The sequence below is a fragment of the Tauraco erythrolophus genome, chromosome Z (genome assembly GCF_009769465.1).
Source record: "Tauraco erythrolophus isolate bTauEry1 chromosome Z, bTauEry1.pri, whole genome shotgun sequence".
NCBI lineage: Eukaryota > Metazoa > Chordata > Aves > Musophagiformes > Musophagidae > Tauraco > Tauraco erythrolophus.
Genome location: NC_141496.1, coordinates 17,363,310 through 17,379,142, shown reverse-complemented (window position 1 = coordinate 17,379,142; position 15,833 = coordinate 17,363,310). Strand labels below are relative to the sequence as shown.

The 15,833-nt window shown below is 42.0% G+C and overlaps 1 protein-coding gene across 1 annotated transcript in view; it reads left to right on the top strand.

The window, feature by feature from the left end:
- PLCXD3 (phosphatidylinositol specific phospholipase C X domain containing 3) overlaps positions 1-15,195 on the top strand; it is a 93,989-nt gene extending 78,794 nt beyond the window's left edge. The window contains exon 3 of the mRNA XM_086629661.1: positions 15,039-15,195. Within this exon, the coding sequence (XP_086485787.1) occupies positions 15,039-15,195 (157 nt within the window). The remainder of the gene's footprint in view (positions 1-15,038) is intronic.
- Positions 15,196-15,833: the final 638 nt, after the last annotated feature.

The window sequence follows — 15,833 nt, the reverse complement described above, 5'->3', positions numbered from 1 at the left end:
AGGCACGATCTGCCTTTGGTGAAGCCATGTTGGCTGTCACCCACCACCTCCTTGCTCTCCATGTGCCTTAGCATGGTTCCCAGGAGAATCTGCTCCATGACCTTGCCAGGCACAGAGGTGAGGCTGACCGGTCTGTAGTTGCCCGGGTCCTCCTTGTTCCCCTTTTTAAAAATGGGGGTTATGTTCCCTCTCTTCCAGTCATCGGGGACCTCGCCAGACCGCCACGACTTCTCGAATACAATAGCCAGTGGCTTGGCAACTTCATCCGCCAGTTCCTTCAGGACCCGCGGATGGATCTCATCAGGTCCCATGGACTTGTGCACCTTCAAGTTCCTCAGATGTTCTCGAACCTGGTCTTCAAGTACAGTGGGCGGTGGTTCATCCTCAGAGTCCCTGCTAGTTCTTCCCACAGCTTGGGTGGCAAGACAAGAGGCTTTACCAGTGAAGACTGAGGCAAAAAATTCATTGAGTACCTCAGCCTTCTCTATGTCCCGGGTAACCAGAGCACCAGTATCCTTCCGGAGGGGGCCTATGTTCTCCTTGGACTTCCTTTTGTCCCCTACATACCTATAGAAGCATTTCTTGTTGCTTTTTATATCCCTTGCCATTTCTTGTTGCTTTTTATATCCCTTGCCATTTCTTGTTGCTTTTTATATCCCTTGACACCAAGGGTTGGGGTAGCCCTTGGTGTCAGTACAGGCTCGGGGATGAAGGTGTTGAGAGCAGTCCTGCAGAGAAGGAATTGAGGGTACTGGTGTATGAAAAGCTGGACATGAGCTGGTGGTGTGCGCTCACAGCCCAGCAAGCCAGCTGTGTCCTGGGCTGCATCCGAAGAAGCATGGCCAGCAGGTCAAGGGAGGGGATTCTGCCGCTCTGCTCTGCTCTTGTGAAACCCCACCCGCAGTACTGCGTTCAGCTCTGGGGTCCTCAGCACAGGAAAGATATGAACATGTTGGAGCGTGTCCAGAGAAGGGCTACAAAAATGATCAGAGGGATGGAACACTTCTCCAAAGAGGACAGACTGAGGCAGTTGGAGTTGTTCAGCCTGGAGAATAGAAGGCTCAAGGAAGACCCTGTCATGGCATTTTGATACTTAAAAGGGGCTTATAAGAAAGATGGGGAGAGCTTTTTTAGTAGAAGCCTGTTGCTATAGGACAAGAGAGAATGGTTTTCAACTGAAAGAGGGTAGATTCAGACTAGGAAGAAATTTTTTACAATGAGGGTGGTGAAACACTGGAACAGGTTGCCCAGAGAGGTGGTATTTGCCTCATTTCTGGAAACATTCAAGATCAGGTTGGACAGGGCTCTGAGCAATCTGATCTAGTTGAAGATGCCCCTGCTGATTGCAGGGGCGTTGGACTTGATGACCTTTAAAGGTCCCTTCCTACCCAAACTATTCTATGATTCTGTGACCTCTTTGTTGTGGCATGTCTCAACCAAGTATCTATCTTGGCTTAACTCCAGGAGGATTTTAGCTGATCGTTGATGCATCCTCACAATCCCTTGCTGTATTTTTACAAGCTGTAATGCATTTTTTAGTTTACCTTTTCCCTGATGGTCTGTGATGTGGTTTATTTCATTTGTGATATAGCAAACCTAGTTCATCAATGCGGAGTTCTCACTTAAATAAAATATGAGATCAATTCAGAAGTTATCAGTATTACTGGAAACATGAGACTTCTCACTATGTCTGACTATTTTTAGTGCTGATCAGAACCAGTAAGAGCTTTCCAAATCATCAAAACATTTTTGTTTTTAAAGCTAATTTGGAATCACAACAGTAGTGTATTGGTTAATATTTTATTTCCTTTTTTTAGTGTTTAGTCTACGGTTGTTAGTTTTGTTAGATGTGGCAGCAAGTGCATGTTTGTGTAAATTGTTTCCATCCAGGAATTACAAAACCATTTGTTCTTTTTCCTATTGGTGCAGCTTTTTATTGAAAACAGCAGATATCTTAAAGTCTGCTCTTTTTTTCAGTGTTTTTCTCTGGGGAGAAGTCTATTTTAGCAAAACAATTTATGTCAAAACATTTCAACTTTGTACTTGTATTAATAATGTCTTCAGATTTATGTTACAGTGTTAATTGGAATATTTAATGCTGTTACTATATTCACAGCTTTTCATTTTTGTGTTCAGAAATAGGTCTTGAACTTTGTTTGATGGAAAAGGCCAACATTTTGTATTTGCTTTCTAATTCAAAACAAAATTACATTTTGAAATGCTGAAGTTTCTCATAGACCAGCAGATCTTGGTTTCAGGCCAGATCTATTTAATATCACGATGAGTGTATAGCACTGAAGTACCCAGCATTTACTTGCCTCTTGATATCACTGTTGATCAAGTGACAGTCTGCAGGCAGTATCGTACTTCTTCTCTCATTTCTAATGTCCATTCTGATTTTGCTTATGACTCTTGAAAATTACAGTGTTATCCATTAGTTATAGGGTGAATAACACTGGCCAAGCAAAGTAGCAGTACTATTAACAATAATAATTCACCAGATGTGCATGGTAATAAACACTATAGAAAGAGTTCTTCAGGGAGACACTATCATCTAAGTAATACTGTGGCACATCTCCAAGACTTTCACTTTTTTGCAGGAAAAATAAGTCAGAATCTGGTTTTAATTTTTCTCTAAGACTGTTCAACCTCATTATTTTGGTCAAAAGTGAAATGGTCTGGCTGCCCTTTTTAAAATTTAAAATTATTTGACGTCAAGGAAGACAGCATGATGGTAGATGTAGTCTACAGCTAGTGATTCGGGACTATGCAACATGACAGAGTCTGACTCAGCTTTATGACTGATCTGAATTTTGCTGTCAGCCATGTTATGTTGCCATTGATTGCATCATCCAGACATTTTAAGACCGTTGGCTGTATGTTGAGTTAGAAGATGACTATTAGCATTTGATTACAAAATCTGCCAGTAATAAATGTGAAAAAGGAGGGCTCAAAGGTCAGAAGAAATATCTGCCAGAGAGAAACAAGCAGATTTTATTCCTTCCAGTGGATTCCTTTGCACAGCACAGTAAATAAATTGTACCACTGTTACCCTAATGATAGGCCCTTGTGAGTTGGTTAAAATAACTGTATTAATCCTGCTTATCTTCATGTTAAGTTCTGCTGTATTCACTGTGGAGCTTGGAAGTTAGTTTTTCATCCAGTGTTTGAATTGTCAGGATTCCTCTTGGAGCCTTCTTTGTGACTCCTGATATCACTGCAGAAGATGTTTTATAAAAGCTGTAAGAAGTTAATACATTCAAGCAGAGAGCCAAGTGATCTGTGTAATCTTCATAGCAGAGTTGCTGAGGTCTAGCATGAGCATTGCACACATGAAAGCCGACCTGTGAAAACAGTGGTTAGGAGTGGAGAGCAGCAAACATCACGCCCTTATCTAAAAATGCCAGGGAAATGGTTTGAGCCCCCACAAGCTTTCAGGAGAAATTGACTAAATAAATAAACTGCCATCAGAGCAGTGAAGTTTTCCAACAGTCCTACAGCTGAAAAAGCGGGAGAGAGAAAGCTGACTCCTTTTAAGATGAATTTTATCAGCTTTTGAAAGAGGAACAGAGGTCATTAGCAAATTCCTCCCTGGTCCCCTTCTGCAGGAGAACATCACAGCTTCTAGCCCTCCTTTTTCAATGGCAGCTGTCCACAGTCTTGTCCATGCCGCTTCCTTTGTCACTGGAGATGGGAGGGCAGGACTGCATGGCACGTCGTTCCTCTCCCTGCTAGGCTGCTTGCGGGAGCCCTGGGAGCAGCCTGGGTTCAAGGCACGAGAGAAGCCACCACTGGGGATGGGGAAGAAGGCATGCTTGCAATATTTGTTCATAGCCCCACTGGCTATTGAGGTGTCAAGAGAAGTCTGTGTTAGAGGGACAAATCCTCCTGACATAGGACCACTTTGGCGGGAAGGTAGCCCAGTAAGCGTGTGTCTCCCCAGCCAGAACAAACATTTCTCACTGTGAAAGAGCAGTGGCTGTTCCATAATATCTCTTGGGCACTCGGCTTAGTTATAATTGATATAATACAGGGTTTATCCTGTGAATGCTTTGGGCTTGTTAATACTGTGTTGTGAGGAAAGCAAGTGGAAGGAATGAGGAATAGCTCAGGGAAGGCTGCTGCTGGTAAATGATTCACAGCAATGCCCAGGATGCTGTTTAGGAGGATATTGCCTCTGGGATCCAGCTGATTAACAAAGCTGGTTTAGCTGTGAGGCCAAAATTAGAAGCCAGATATTAAGCAGCTTAGCCTTCCTCTCTGGTGTGATGAAGCAGTTGTTGTGGAGGAGCTAGTGGGTGTGTGACGACCATGGATCCCCACAGCCTGCAGTCTGGCCACCGGGCAGGGGTGCTGGACGGCAAAACCCTAGGTGGCAATGACAGCAGTGTAATAATAATCCTTGGTGCCATGTATCTATTTGATACACACCTTACAAGGGAAATGGTAAAACTAGCTTTGCACATGAAAGCTTGGTGGGAAAAAGAGGAGGAGGAAGTTCAGTCCATGTGAAAGGGCAGTTGCTAATATAATCACAGGAAACGACAGCAGGAAGCAGAAGAGGTGGTGCCTCAGATGGAGAGAGGTACAGCAGGGAGGAATTTTGATGCTAAACAGAAATTTGATGGAAAACCAGAATTGTGAGCACCATTGTTACCATTTGTGGAAATGGGTCGAACTTGATGACTAATTATGTTTATATATATAATAATAATATAAGAAAACATTTCACCTTGGTATTTTCTAACTTAATGTTTTAGAAATATTGAAGTGTTTTGACAGTTTCAGAATAACTTTATTTCAAAATTACATCTAATTTAAAATCATTTAAATTTTAAATGACCAAAAAGTAAGAAAAGAATGTTTAATTGGCTACATTGAACATTAACTACACATCTAATTTTTTTAATTAACTGAAAAACTGTACATTCCTATATAATTTTGTCCCCCACCATCTCATTTCCTGACTTGGTTTAATCACAACATCATTCAAATCAGAGCTGTAATTATGACCAATTTTTGTTACTTGGATGCGCAGCCTGAAGCTTTTACTATATTCTCTGCTTCTTCTTGCTGTCCATATAGCAGGAGTGATGAAAAATGACTATTTCCCTGTATCTTTTTTCAAAGGCAATTTTTTTTTTTTAGTTTCCATTATACTTTGCTAGGTGGTTTGCTTCATTGCAATCTGCTTGCTGATGTTTCATGAATTAAGCAGATTTTCACCTTCTCTGAAGAATCAGAGAATGTTAAATTGCTGAGAATGCTGCAAGACCCATCTCTTCCCTGCGACTTTCTCTGAGTATGGTTATTTTCCTCGCATTTTTCAACATTACATTCAATATGAATTATTCTACAGTATGTCTGCCTGAATCATAGAATCATAGAATGATTTGGGTTAGAAGAGACCTTAAAGATCATCTAGTTCCAGCCCCCCTGCCATGGGCACGTAACACCTTCCACTAGTTCAGGTTGCTCAAAGCCTTATCCAACCTGGCCTTGAACACTTCCAGGGATGGGGCATCCACAGCTTCTCTGGGCAATCTGTTCCAGTGCCTCATCACCCAAATTGTTAAAAATTTCTTCCTTAGGTCTAGTGTGAATCTACCCTCTTTCAGTTTAAAACCATTGCCCCATGTCCTATCACTACACACCTATCACCACAAACAAGTCCCTCTCCAGCTTTCTTGTAGGCCCCCTTTAGATACTGGAAGGCTTCTAGAAGGTCTCCCCAGAACTTTCTCTTCTCCAACCTCAACTCTCTCAGCCTGTCTTCATAGTCCAGCCCTCAGATCATCTTCATGACCCTTCTCTGGACTCACTCCCACAGGTCCATGTCCTTCTTATGTTGGCGACCCCAGAGCTGAACGCAGTACTGCAGGTGGGGTCTCACGAGAGTAGAGTAGAGGGGCAGAATCGCCTCCCTTGACCTGCTGGCCACGCTTCTTTGGATGCAGCTCGGGATACAGATGGCTTTCTGGGCTGCCAGCACACATTGCTATCTCATGTTAAGCTTCTCATCCACCAGCACTCCCAAGTCCTTCTCTTCAGGGCTGCTCTCAATCCATTCTCTGCCCAGCCTGTACTTGTGCTTGGGATTGCCTCAACCCGTGTTGAGGACCTTGCACTTGGCCTTGTTGAACTTCACGAGGTTTGTACAGGCCCACCTGTCAGGCCTGTCAAGGTCCCTCTGGATGGCATCCCGTCCACTATGTATTGTGGAACATACTGAGCAAGGTACTGTGGCAAACAACTGCGTGCAGTTGTGTATACTTTGGTTGTCTGTTCTCTGCCACTGCAGACTGACTTTATATCTCTACTTGATGGAACAAAAAAATTAGAACCAGTTAGAGCTGTCTATCTGAAAGAAAATGGAAATTGCTTTGCTCTGTATTCAATGGATTCAAACATAGGTGAGATATAGTTTAATTTCGAAGCATCTTCAAGAAGAAAACATTAATTTTGCAGGTTATGATATTAGTCTACAAAAAAATAATCCATATTTTATCTATTTAATTAAGTAATTGAGATTTATTGTAATACCTATTTCAGTGGAAACTGCAACGATGTGTGAAATTCTGTTACAAATTATGCAGCTGAGTGGTAGTGCTGGCAGCCAAAAGTTTCTTAAATAAACTCTGCCTTCCACCTAGCCACTCTGCTTTCCCTGATAATGGTATGTACCTTTTTACTAACTTTTCCAGTTACTCAAAAGTGAGTTTTTTTCAGAATGGCTCTGCTAATTCCAAGTTTCTGGACAGAACTAAACCCTGGTAAAAATCATCTTTTCTTGTTTGCGCTGATGGGCCCTATGTAATTATTCTCCACATTAAATTTCAGAGTATCTATTCCGTGCACCTTTTTTTATTTTTTAATTTGTTGCCTTTTAATATCTCTCTTCTTTCTTACATCATTCAAATTTTACATGCTCAAGAATGTGAGTTTTGTAACAAAGGGCTGAGCCATCAGCAGGAAGTGACACCAAACTGGGGAGTAACTGAGCAGCTCCGTACCTGGAGTCCCCTACCAAGTTCCTCAGCAGGAGAGCTCTTTGAAAGGTCCTAGGTGACACACGGTGGCAACCTTTAGAGAAAACAAAGCCCTTCGCTGCATCTGGTGCAGGAAATCTTGGCTGTGAATGGTCTAGTACTGGCTACAACACACACCTGTGACAAAGCAGTTCCTGCTCTGCAGTCAGCTCTAACACCTGATTTGAATGTTGTAATACAGTGATTCAAGTATAATGAGTGTATGAATAAATCATAACTCTTTTTTTAAAGAACTAGAAGATAGGAAAAAGCTCCAAACCTCTAGCTATTCCCTTGATCTGTGACAGATGTTTTCTTATGTAAAGCAGAGGTTTTCTCTGTTTCACAGGCAGTGGAATAAGTTCCAGTTCCTATTTCCACAGTCCACACTTATTGTCATTTCTGTGAATTTCTTGGCATTTCTTGAACTGTAGGATTTCTGTGTGGAACTGAGATCAGTACTGACTGTCTCGAGCAGGTAAACCATGCCACGTGCAGGCACCTGCGTAAATGACTGTTCAGATTTATCTCTGAGCTGCAAAAGGTTGACAAGAACTACGTCTGAACAGCACTCAGCTCTCTCTATTCCCCTCCTTTTCATAGCTTAAGACTGGCACTGCTCTTATGAAAATGGCAGATGTTTCTCCCCTGTGTGATCTCCAGAGAGATAACTGATTAGAAGAGCAGTTGATCTGCTGGATCACGAGAAGAGACAGCCTTTCAATGCAGGCATCCCCATGGCAGGCAGTAGTTTTCCTATTAATCCATGGACTATCATGTATTTGTCAATAGTGTTGTAACTACATGTGTTACAAGGCCTTCTTCAGTCATGATGCAAAAGCTAAATGCCTCACTTTATGTGGTAGCTGTTCAAGCTTTTAGCTCCGGCATTGCCCACTTCAGTTCCCCACTACATTGACCAAGAGAGTAGCCAAAATACTGGAGTTACCTCATTAATGAGATCTTTTGTACTACAGGGTCCACTGAGTCCTTTCCCAGCTGTCTGCATTCCTAATGCTATTAGTTAATGCCCTAGGTGCAATGGCTAAAAACATGGAATCAGGGAAAAATAGCATGTTGATCATTAATCACCTCCAGAATGACTATTTGCTGCTATTAAATGTCCCATTGCATTTTTGTACAAGCATAGAGGTGTAGGTTCAATAAATTCAACTGAAATGTTCTTTGAAGGGGGGACCAGAAAGGCCCTTTTGAGCTGGTTTCTGCCTCCTTTCGAAAACGAAACCCAGAAAGCCATCAGCAGCTGAATAGGAGAGCCAAGACATCTGGCCCCTGGTGACTCTGCAGAGTACAGTATTATGATTAATTATATTAAAATATTTATCTGCCCCCAGCACAGTAGGCTGCATCATCAGATTAGATGCATTTCCAAACTGTTTAAAGCAATTGAAGATGACTGAATGACAGATAAGCATTTCAGAAGAATAAATTCAGGCCTGTTGGACATTAATGTAGGTAGTTCTTGTGACATGACAGCTCATGGGCAGTGTCACATCCATTCAGGATCTGGGGAAAGGAAATCACACCTGCGTACCTTTGAGACTATTAATAAAATTTCACCCAGTGTTGCCCAAATTTTCTGGTTCTAGTCCGTCTGGCCTTGATAGTGCCAATTGTATAGCCACACTACTGCTGCCTAGAGAGGATCTGAGCAGCAAGGAAGTGAATCTAAGGAGTTCCTTCTCAGCCTTTTCATGGTGAGCTCATGTAGATTGCTGTTCTTGAGTTCTTTTGTTCCTTGATTGTGTCACTTCAACAATTTGAGAGATCCTGTTGTAAATCAAATCTCTTCAATGAACTGGGCCATTTGGGACAGAGGGAGAACAAAAATGGTTGATGTGTTTCTTTTAATCCACACCATTTCCATGTGCTGGTTTTTATTTTATCCCTACGGGTCTATTAGCACAACTGAAAGAATGGTAAATTTTGATCAGGGAGCAGAAACAAACAGCTGGCATGTAAAAGAAGAGGATCTTTTAAACTAATTTTGCCACAGAGAAAATTGTGCTAGAATGATGTACTGTGGAATTGTACCTAAGGTTCATGTTCTGCAGGGAAGTTTATTTACTGATGAACAGTAAATCTTTAGCAGGAGCAAAGTGACGACTTGGTGAACACTCTTGAGCAGCACACCTTAATGCCATTATTTTTGATGGCATCTATTTGTGGGTTCTCCCATTGAAGCTAATGAGGATGTATAAGGATATTTACGTAGCGATCCTGTGAATACAGAGGAAGGCTGTGACATCTCCATCACTAGGGGCTTGTAAGTACCGATTAAATTGAACGTTTATCAGGAGTGGTTTGTATCGTTGATCTTTGTGTAGATCAACTTGAATAGCTTTTCAAGGTTCTTTCCAGTCGTGGGTTTTATGATTCAGTGACATCATCCATTTGAAAAACCAACGTCAGTGCGCGCTGAATTGCAGCTCCAGAACTAATGAGTGTTCTTGCATATGTGAGTTAAATAGGATGAAGGGGGTGAAACGTTAAGAGTATGGGGATTCATATTCAGGCTCGTGTGCATACATTCTCCTGCAGAGCAGTGCTGTTTTCCTGCAACAGTAATGTCTGTTTGCAAAAGGCTGCAGGGAGGCAGGGTGTGTGCTTCGCTGGAGAGGGAAGAAATGCCACGTGTCACTTTGCCCTGAGCCAATGGACCTGCTTCATTTCTCTGGTGTTACTGGTAATGGGCGCTTAATGCTGGGCAGCACCACACTCTGTAAATGAGACCAGTTTCTTACTCTGGAGCAGGTTGTACTGGCTCCCTGGCTCCCGAAGAAAACCTATTCTCTGCCTTTAGTGATCAAACTGTCATTAAACAGTGAACAGCCCTTTTGTTTTGTGTTTACGAAGTTTCTTTTCCTCCTCCCCTCCCTTGAAAGCTCTGCAGAGGGGAATGGCTGTTTCGCCATGGGAGGTCCTGGCTTAAAGCACTGCTGTCATTAGTCTTCTGTCACTTTGTCAGGTTTTGATGACTCGGGAATTTAAAAAAAAACCCACCACTAAAACCACCCCTCTTTCTGAACTAAAATCAGCTAAGAGCAAATTTTTTAAAGCAAATTTTAATACAACTAGTTGAGTCATATTTTCTTTCTGAAAGCTGGTAATGAGAGTCTGAGTTTTGCTACTTGAACTGAAGCAACTTGAATGTTTAATTATTATTTTTTAAACAAAATTAAATACCATTGGAAACCGCTTGAGATCTCTGAGCGTTTAAAAAAAAAAGTCTTGAATATTCATTAGCTTTGAAAAGGGCTATGCATGTTTTGTAGTTTAGGGCAGTGTTTCTCAACCAAGTTCTTTAATGCTTCAGAAAATGCTTCCTGAAAGAAGTGAGAAAAAGAAATCTGCACGCATTTCTGTTTATACGACCGGGGAAAATAGAGGTAATAAAATAACTGTCAAAGCTGAGCCTAGTTTTTACTGGGTTGTAAATGAAAATCACTGCAGCAATGCTACACGAGAAAGTACATGGCACCTCAACAAAAAAAGGCTGGAAACGGTGATGTACAACATGTTTGCATGTGTGATGTGAGCCATCCTAATACCTAAGCCATACCCAAATGATTAGTACCTGTGACTGACTTAGTGAGGTGCCACCTAGGGATAAAAGCTTTGATCTCAGAAGGGTTAAAAGATAAATAAAATAATAATTTAAGCATCTCTGCACAACACTGCATTGTCCAGCGTGGGTAGGTTCCTACTGCTCACATCTCCTTCACTCTCCTCCTCATGCAGATGTTTTGATGGGTCCAAGAGCCCATGCAGGAGGCTGCTGGGTAGCATATGTGATGGGGTGAATCTGGCCCCTGGTGCCGACGTGCAGTGGTGGTGGGCTGGGACTGGACCACAGCACTTCCCATGATGTCTTTCCACGTTGCATCCAGTCGCGTTGCTTTCATCCCCCTGGTCTCCCACCCTGCTGCGTGTAAGGGGCAGCAGCCTGGTACGTCCTAGTTCCCAGTCAGTGCAAATTAATGATATATTCTACGTATGCCTTCAGGACATAAAATTTTTCACCAAGATTACTGATCCCAATCCATAGTCAAACCTAGGTAACGTGCCATTCCCCTTCTTCCCTTCCACTGCTCTTACCCCCTAGTCCTGTGGCTTTCCTCTGCCTGCCCTGCTTGTGCTGCTAGCCCTCCCTCCTGCCATGCACGTGGAAAAAGGAGTCAACTTCAGATGCTGGTTTGTGGGGCAGTGCTGCACTGGCCTGGCAGCGTTGGATCTGGCCAGCCCCGACCCAGGTCAGTGGAGCTGCAGCAGGGTGAAAACAGTGCCCCGGGTAGTGGGCTGGGAGGAGGAGACTCCTCTTTCTCCCCGTGCAGGTTTTGCTGATGAGCACACCTCTCCTGCCTGGCTCTAGGCTCAGGCAAGCAGCAGCCTTCTCTGTGTGTGGCTCGGCATGACACAGCAGCTTTTGCAACCCTTAGGGGTTAGAAGAGATTCCTTCAAAGAACTGGGATTGTGGCTGCAAGGGCTGGACTGCACAGCTGTGAGACAGAGCTGAGTTCACTTAAGTTTAACCCTGACAATATTCTTCATCCGTGAGCTTTTCCAGATGCCCTGGCTCCTCATTTGCAGCATGTCAGTGTAGGACTTTACATCTTGTGTGCCCTTCAGAATATTTACCCATGGCACGGAAGCCTCACAACACATCTCTAAGGCCAGTAGGACTCCTGATCAATTCATCCAGCTTTCACTGTATCATTTGCAGCAGAGGCAGCTGAGGCATAGGAGGGCTGGAAGACTTGAGGTTGCCCTCAGGAGAGCTAGAGCCTGTCCTGCATAAAGTTTCAACAGTGCCATTGCTGTCATTATTACCAGCATGACACTATTTTATTAGGAAAACTTGTTACACTAGCACAATGGAGCTGTGGATATCATTACAGTAAGACTATAGCCCTGTAGTTAGTGAGTAACAGCACAGATTACTAACCTTGAGTATCTACAAGTGTGGCACATACTCACATGGCTGAGATGTCTTCAGCCCTTGCAGGGCTGGGATCTGAACCATTGATGCCAGAACTTCAGTGAGACCCATAAGCACGGCCATCAACATCCTCCGTAGGAGAGCCAGGACCTGCCTAACACAGAAGCAGTGATACTATCAGGGTTCACAAGCTGAGAGACTTGCATATGCTCATGCACAAAATTGTTTGTTATCAACATTGCAAGAATATCTTACAAGACCATGTCACGTACTGCGTTTTTGTGAGCACAGCCATTTAGGTGGCTGCCACACAGCATGGTTTGTGTTCCTCTGACTAAAACCCTTAATTAGAACAATTACTAGTTTGAAGCATGCAGAGACTGGAAATTACAAGGAAGAGTGAACAAGGTTTGTGCTGCTATCACAAAGGCACCCTGAGAAATGTTAAAGCAGGCTTATTCTAATAATTATTGTGAGCATGTGAAATATTTGTACTGAAACTGAGCAACGTGTGGTTTCTTACAGTCATTGGTGTAATCCACTTTCAAGATGTCACTATGGGAGAAAGATTATCCATATGGGTTTTTTTCTATGAATTTGTATCATAAGCAGAGTTGCATAGCCTAGACCAAATCTTTGAGGTCAGTGGAAACTTTTGTTCAGTTTTGTGTGTTTTTTTTTTTTTTTTTACAGGATTACGTTCTTTGGCTTTGCTATGCAAATAAGCTTTTTGTCGGGCAATCGGATTCACTTTTTGACTTACCTTTGAATGCTCTCTAGTCTCATGAACAAATATTTCTGTCGCTTTATCATTTGCGTCTGAGCAAGGGGTCATGCAACTGTGTCCTGTGTGAAATATCAGTAAAATGTAAATAACCCATTTAACTACTAAGCGTAACCGAAAATTAAATAGCAGGGCAAACTGAGTTTAAGGTACAGCACTAATCAAAAGGAGCCATGACCATCTATTAGAGGCTGGCTTAGTAAGAGCACAGTAGGAAAAAGAAAACATTATTTCAGTCTATATGGTTAAAGTGTATAGACAGGAAGCTGTATGGTCTGAAGACATAATTACATCAGAAACAGCTTCAGAACAAACAAAGGACATCAAAAGAAGTTAATTATGCCTCAAGGGGGAGTAAAATATCAAGGGTATCAACTTAAGCCGAAGGAAGGAAGCAAAAATCTGTGTCTGCCTGCAATCAATCAGTTCACCTTTAAACCTGAAACTCTTCGAGCTTAAATAGGATAATATTAAAGATAAAGGCAATACACTGCCATCTTAGAAGTTCAGCCTTGTGTCTTTGTCCAGTGTTCAGCAGTATCTCTTGCATGTGAAGATACGGTGGAGTTTTCAGCTACCCTGAACTGCCTTTTATCACCTTGGTGGTTCATGCTGTTTTGCTGAGATCTGTCCTAGGTTTGGCTGCTCACGGCTCTTGTCAAACAGCCCAGGCATTGCTCAATACTTAACACCTGACCTGTGCCTGTTAAAGAGTTCTACTGAGTGCAGCTTTTCAGGGTTACATAAACTTAAATCTTGGGTTCTTATATAGCAGAGTGCTTAAGCTCAGTTTTATGAGCTGATGTGCATACATACATGTGCTTCAGTCATACAGAATCAATGCATGAATCAAAATGTCGTGCTACACTTAAATGTGAATCTTACAGTGGATTTAAGCACGTTTTACTGAAGCAAAACCTTAGTGTTGTGCATTCTTCTGTAAAATCATAGAGGGGGCTAAATAAAACTGCTTGGATTTTTTTCAGTACTAAATTGTTTTAAAAATTACTGATTCTAGTGGCCACTGACAAGTACATTCTGTGTCTAATAGTTCTGTTTTCTTTAGATCTATTTTCCTAAAGCTTTTGGGAGCAGATTTAAGTTCAGCATGTTCGGCTTGATTTAAATTACTCTCAGGCCAACGTTTTACATGTACCTTGCCGCTGTGAAAGAGGCTGTATAATATACTGGCTGAGGGGCAATCACAGATTTATAGATTTTAGAGGAAAGGGAGAACGCAATGTTCATCTAAACTGACTGTGGCCCTGCCCAGTCTGTAGGTTCCTTTATTTAACTCAGCAGCTTGAGGTTGACCGGGAGTGTATTTTTGGAATGACATCGGAGCTTGATTTAAAGACTCCAAGTGCTGCAGAGTTTGTCACAGTCGTTGGGAGTTTCTTCCAGTGGTCAATTACCCTTTCTCTGAAAAGTGTCTGTTCTCTGAAAAATCTCTGCCTTATTTTTTTTGTAACACTGTTAACTTCTGCCTTCCAGAAACTGGATCTTGCTGCTTGACTTCCTCAGCAGGACTGAGGAGCCCTTTGTTTTCCCACAGATATTTTTTGTGATTGTTAATTTATATTTTCATAGTGTAAGAAAAATTTCTTTATACTCACACACCCAGTTAGGCAGACATCTTTTACACCCCAGTATTCCTGAGCTAAGGGTCTGACATAACAAACATACCATCTTAGAAAAGAGCCGATATGACTGTGGTGCCTTCTATTTCGGTTACTAACCACTGGTTTATGATTAAATATAGTTCATGACTGGGATATTAATACTGGGAAAGAAAAAGTGTTCCGTATATGCTTCACTTACACTGTAGAAATCATGGTGGTTCCAGTGTCCCCCAAAATATTATTTTCCATATTTCCTTGCATGTGTCAAACATGCTTTGCAAATGGCTTGAGCTCTCTGTCTTTTTTCATAAACAATTCCCATGGAGTCATATGGATGGATGATATCGGAAAGGTATCTGGTCCATGCCCTTGCCCGAGGCGAGTTCAATAATTACTATGAGCTTGTATGATCTTCCTTTCATTCTTTTCTACTGAGAAGTTGAAGTACAATCAACGTATTATTTCCATAGGGAATTAAAATTATAAAAAGAAGCGTTTTCAGAAAGCCTGAGCAGAAACCTGTGTCCTTTCTTACATGGTTCCCTTAGAAACTAAGATCAATGGGAGTCACTGTTGGTAAATCCTGCCTCAATGCATTTGTGTCGCTGCTTTGTGAGTAATTATTGTTCCTGTTTTCTCCTTAGGGCTCTTCCTGCAATGATGCAGTGGGTCCGAACTCAGAAACCAGGAGAAAGTGGTGTGAATATTATCACTGCAGATTTTGTAGAACTTGGTGACTTTATCAGCACAGTCATAAAGCTCAACTATGCCCTGGATGAAGGTGAAGATGACACTACTTGATAGTACTGTAATATGTGCGGTGTTCTGTTATTTAGAATTTGAAAAAGAAAGATCGCATTTTAAAAGAATTATCTTGTAAAACACTAATCTTCCTATAACACACTGAAGTGTTTAGGGCTTTAGTGGGTGGGCGTAGGGGAAATGTTTTAATCAATTATTATCATTTTTTTACATTTGTGTTTCATGTGAAGAGCAAAACTAAACGTGTTTACAGTGTTTGATAAAAGAAGGCCATTTACATGTTTTCCATGAAGTACCAAATGCGATTCATGTGTCTTCTATGGTTATGAGCAGTGCCAAGAAATTTGCTGCTTTTGGAGCAATGGGATATATATTGCCCTCTGCCTGCCCACGGCAGGATTCCCGACAGTGTGAGCTTACATCGGGAGACTGAGGACAGTATTTCTGGCCTAAAAAATTTAAGCCACTACACTTCATCTACTAGGTGGTTAAGCTGATCGCATTTATCAGTGAGCTACAGGTTTAAATGCCTTTGTGAAGTAAATCCAAAGTCATGCCTCTAACACACGCATAATCAGTGGACAGTAAACATAATGTATTGTGTAGCTTGCACAGAGCATAGACTAAGTCCTGCTTGCTTTTCATTCTCAAAATGGCTTTTTCTAATGTCTCTGCCC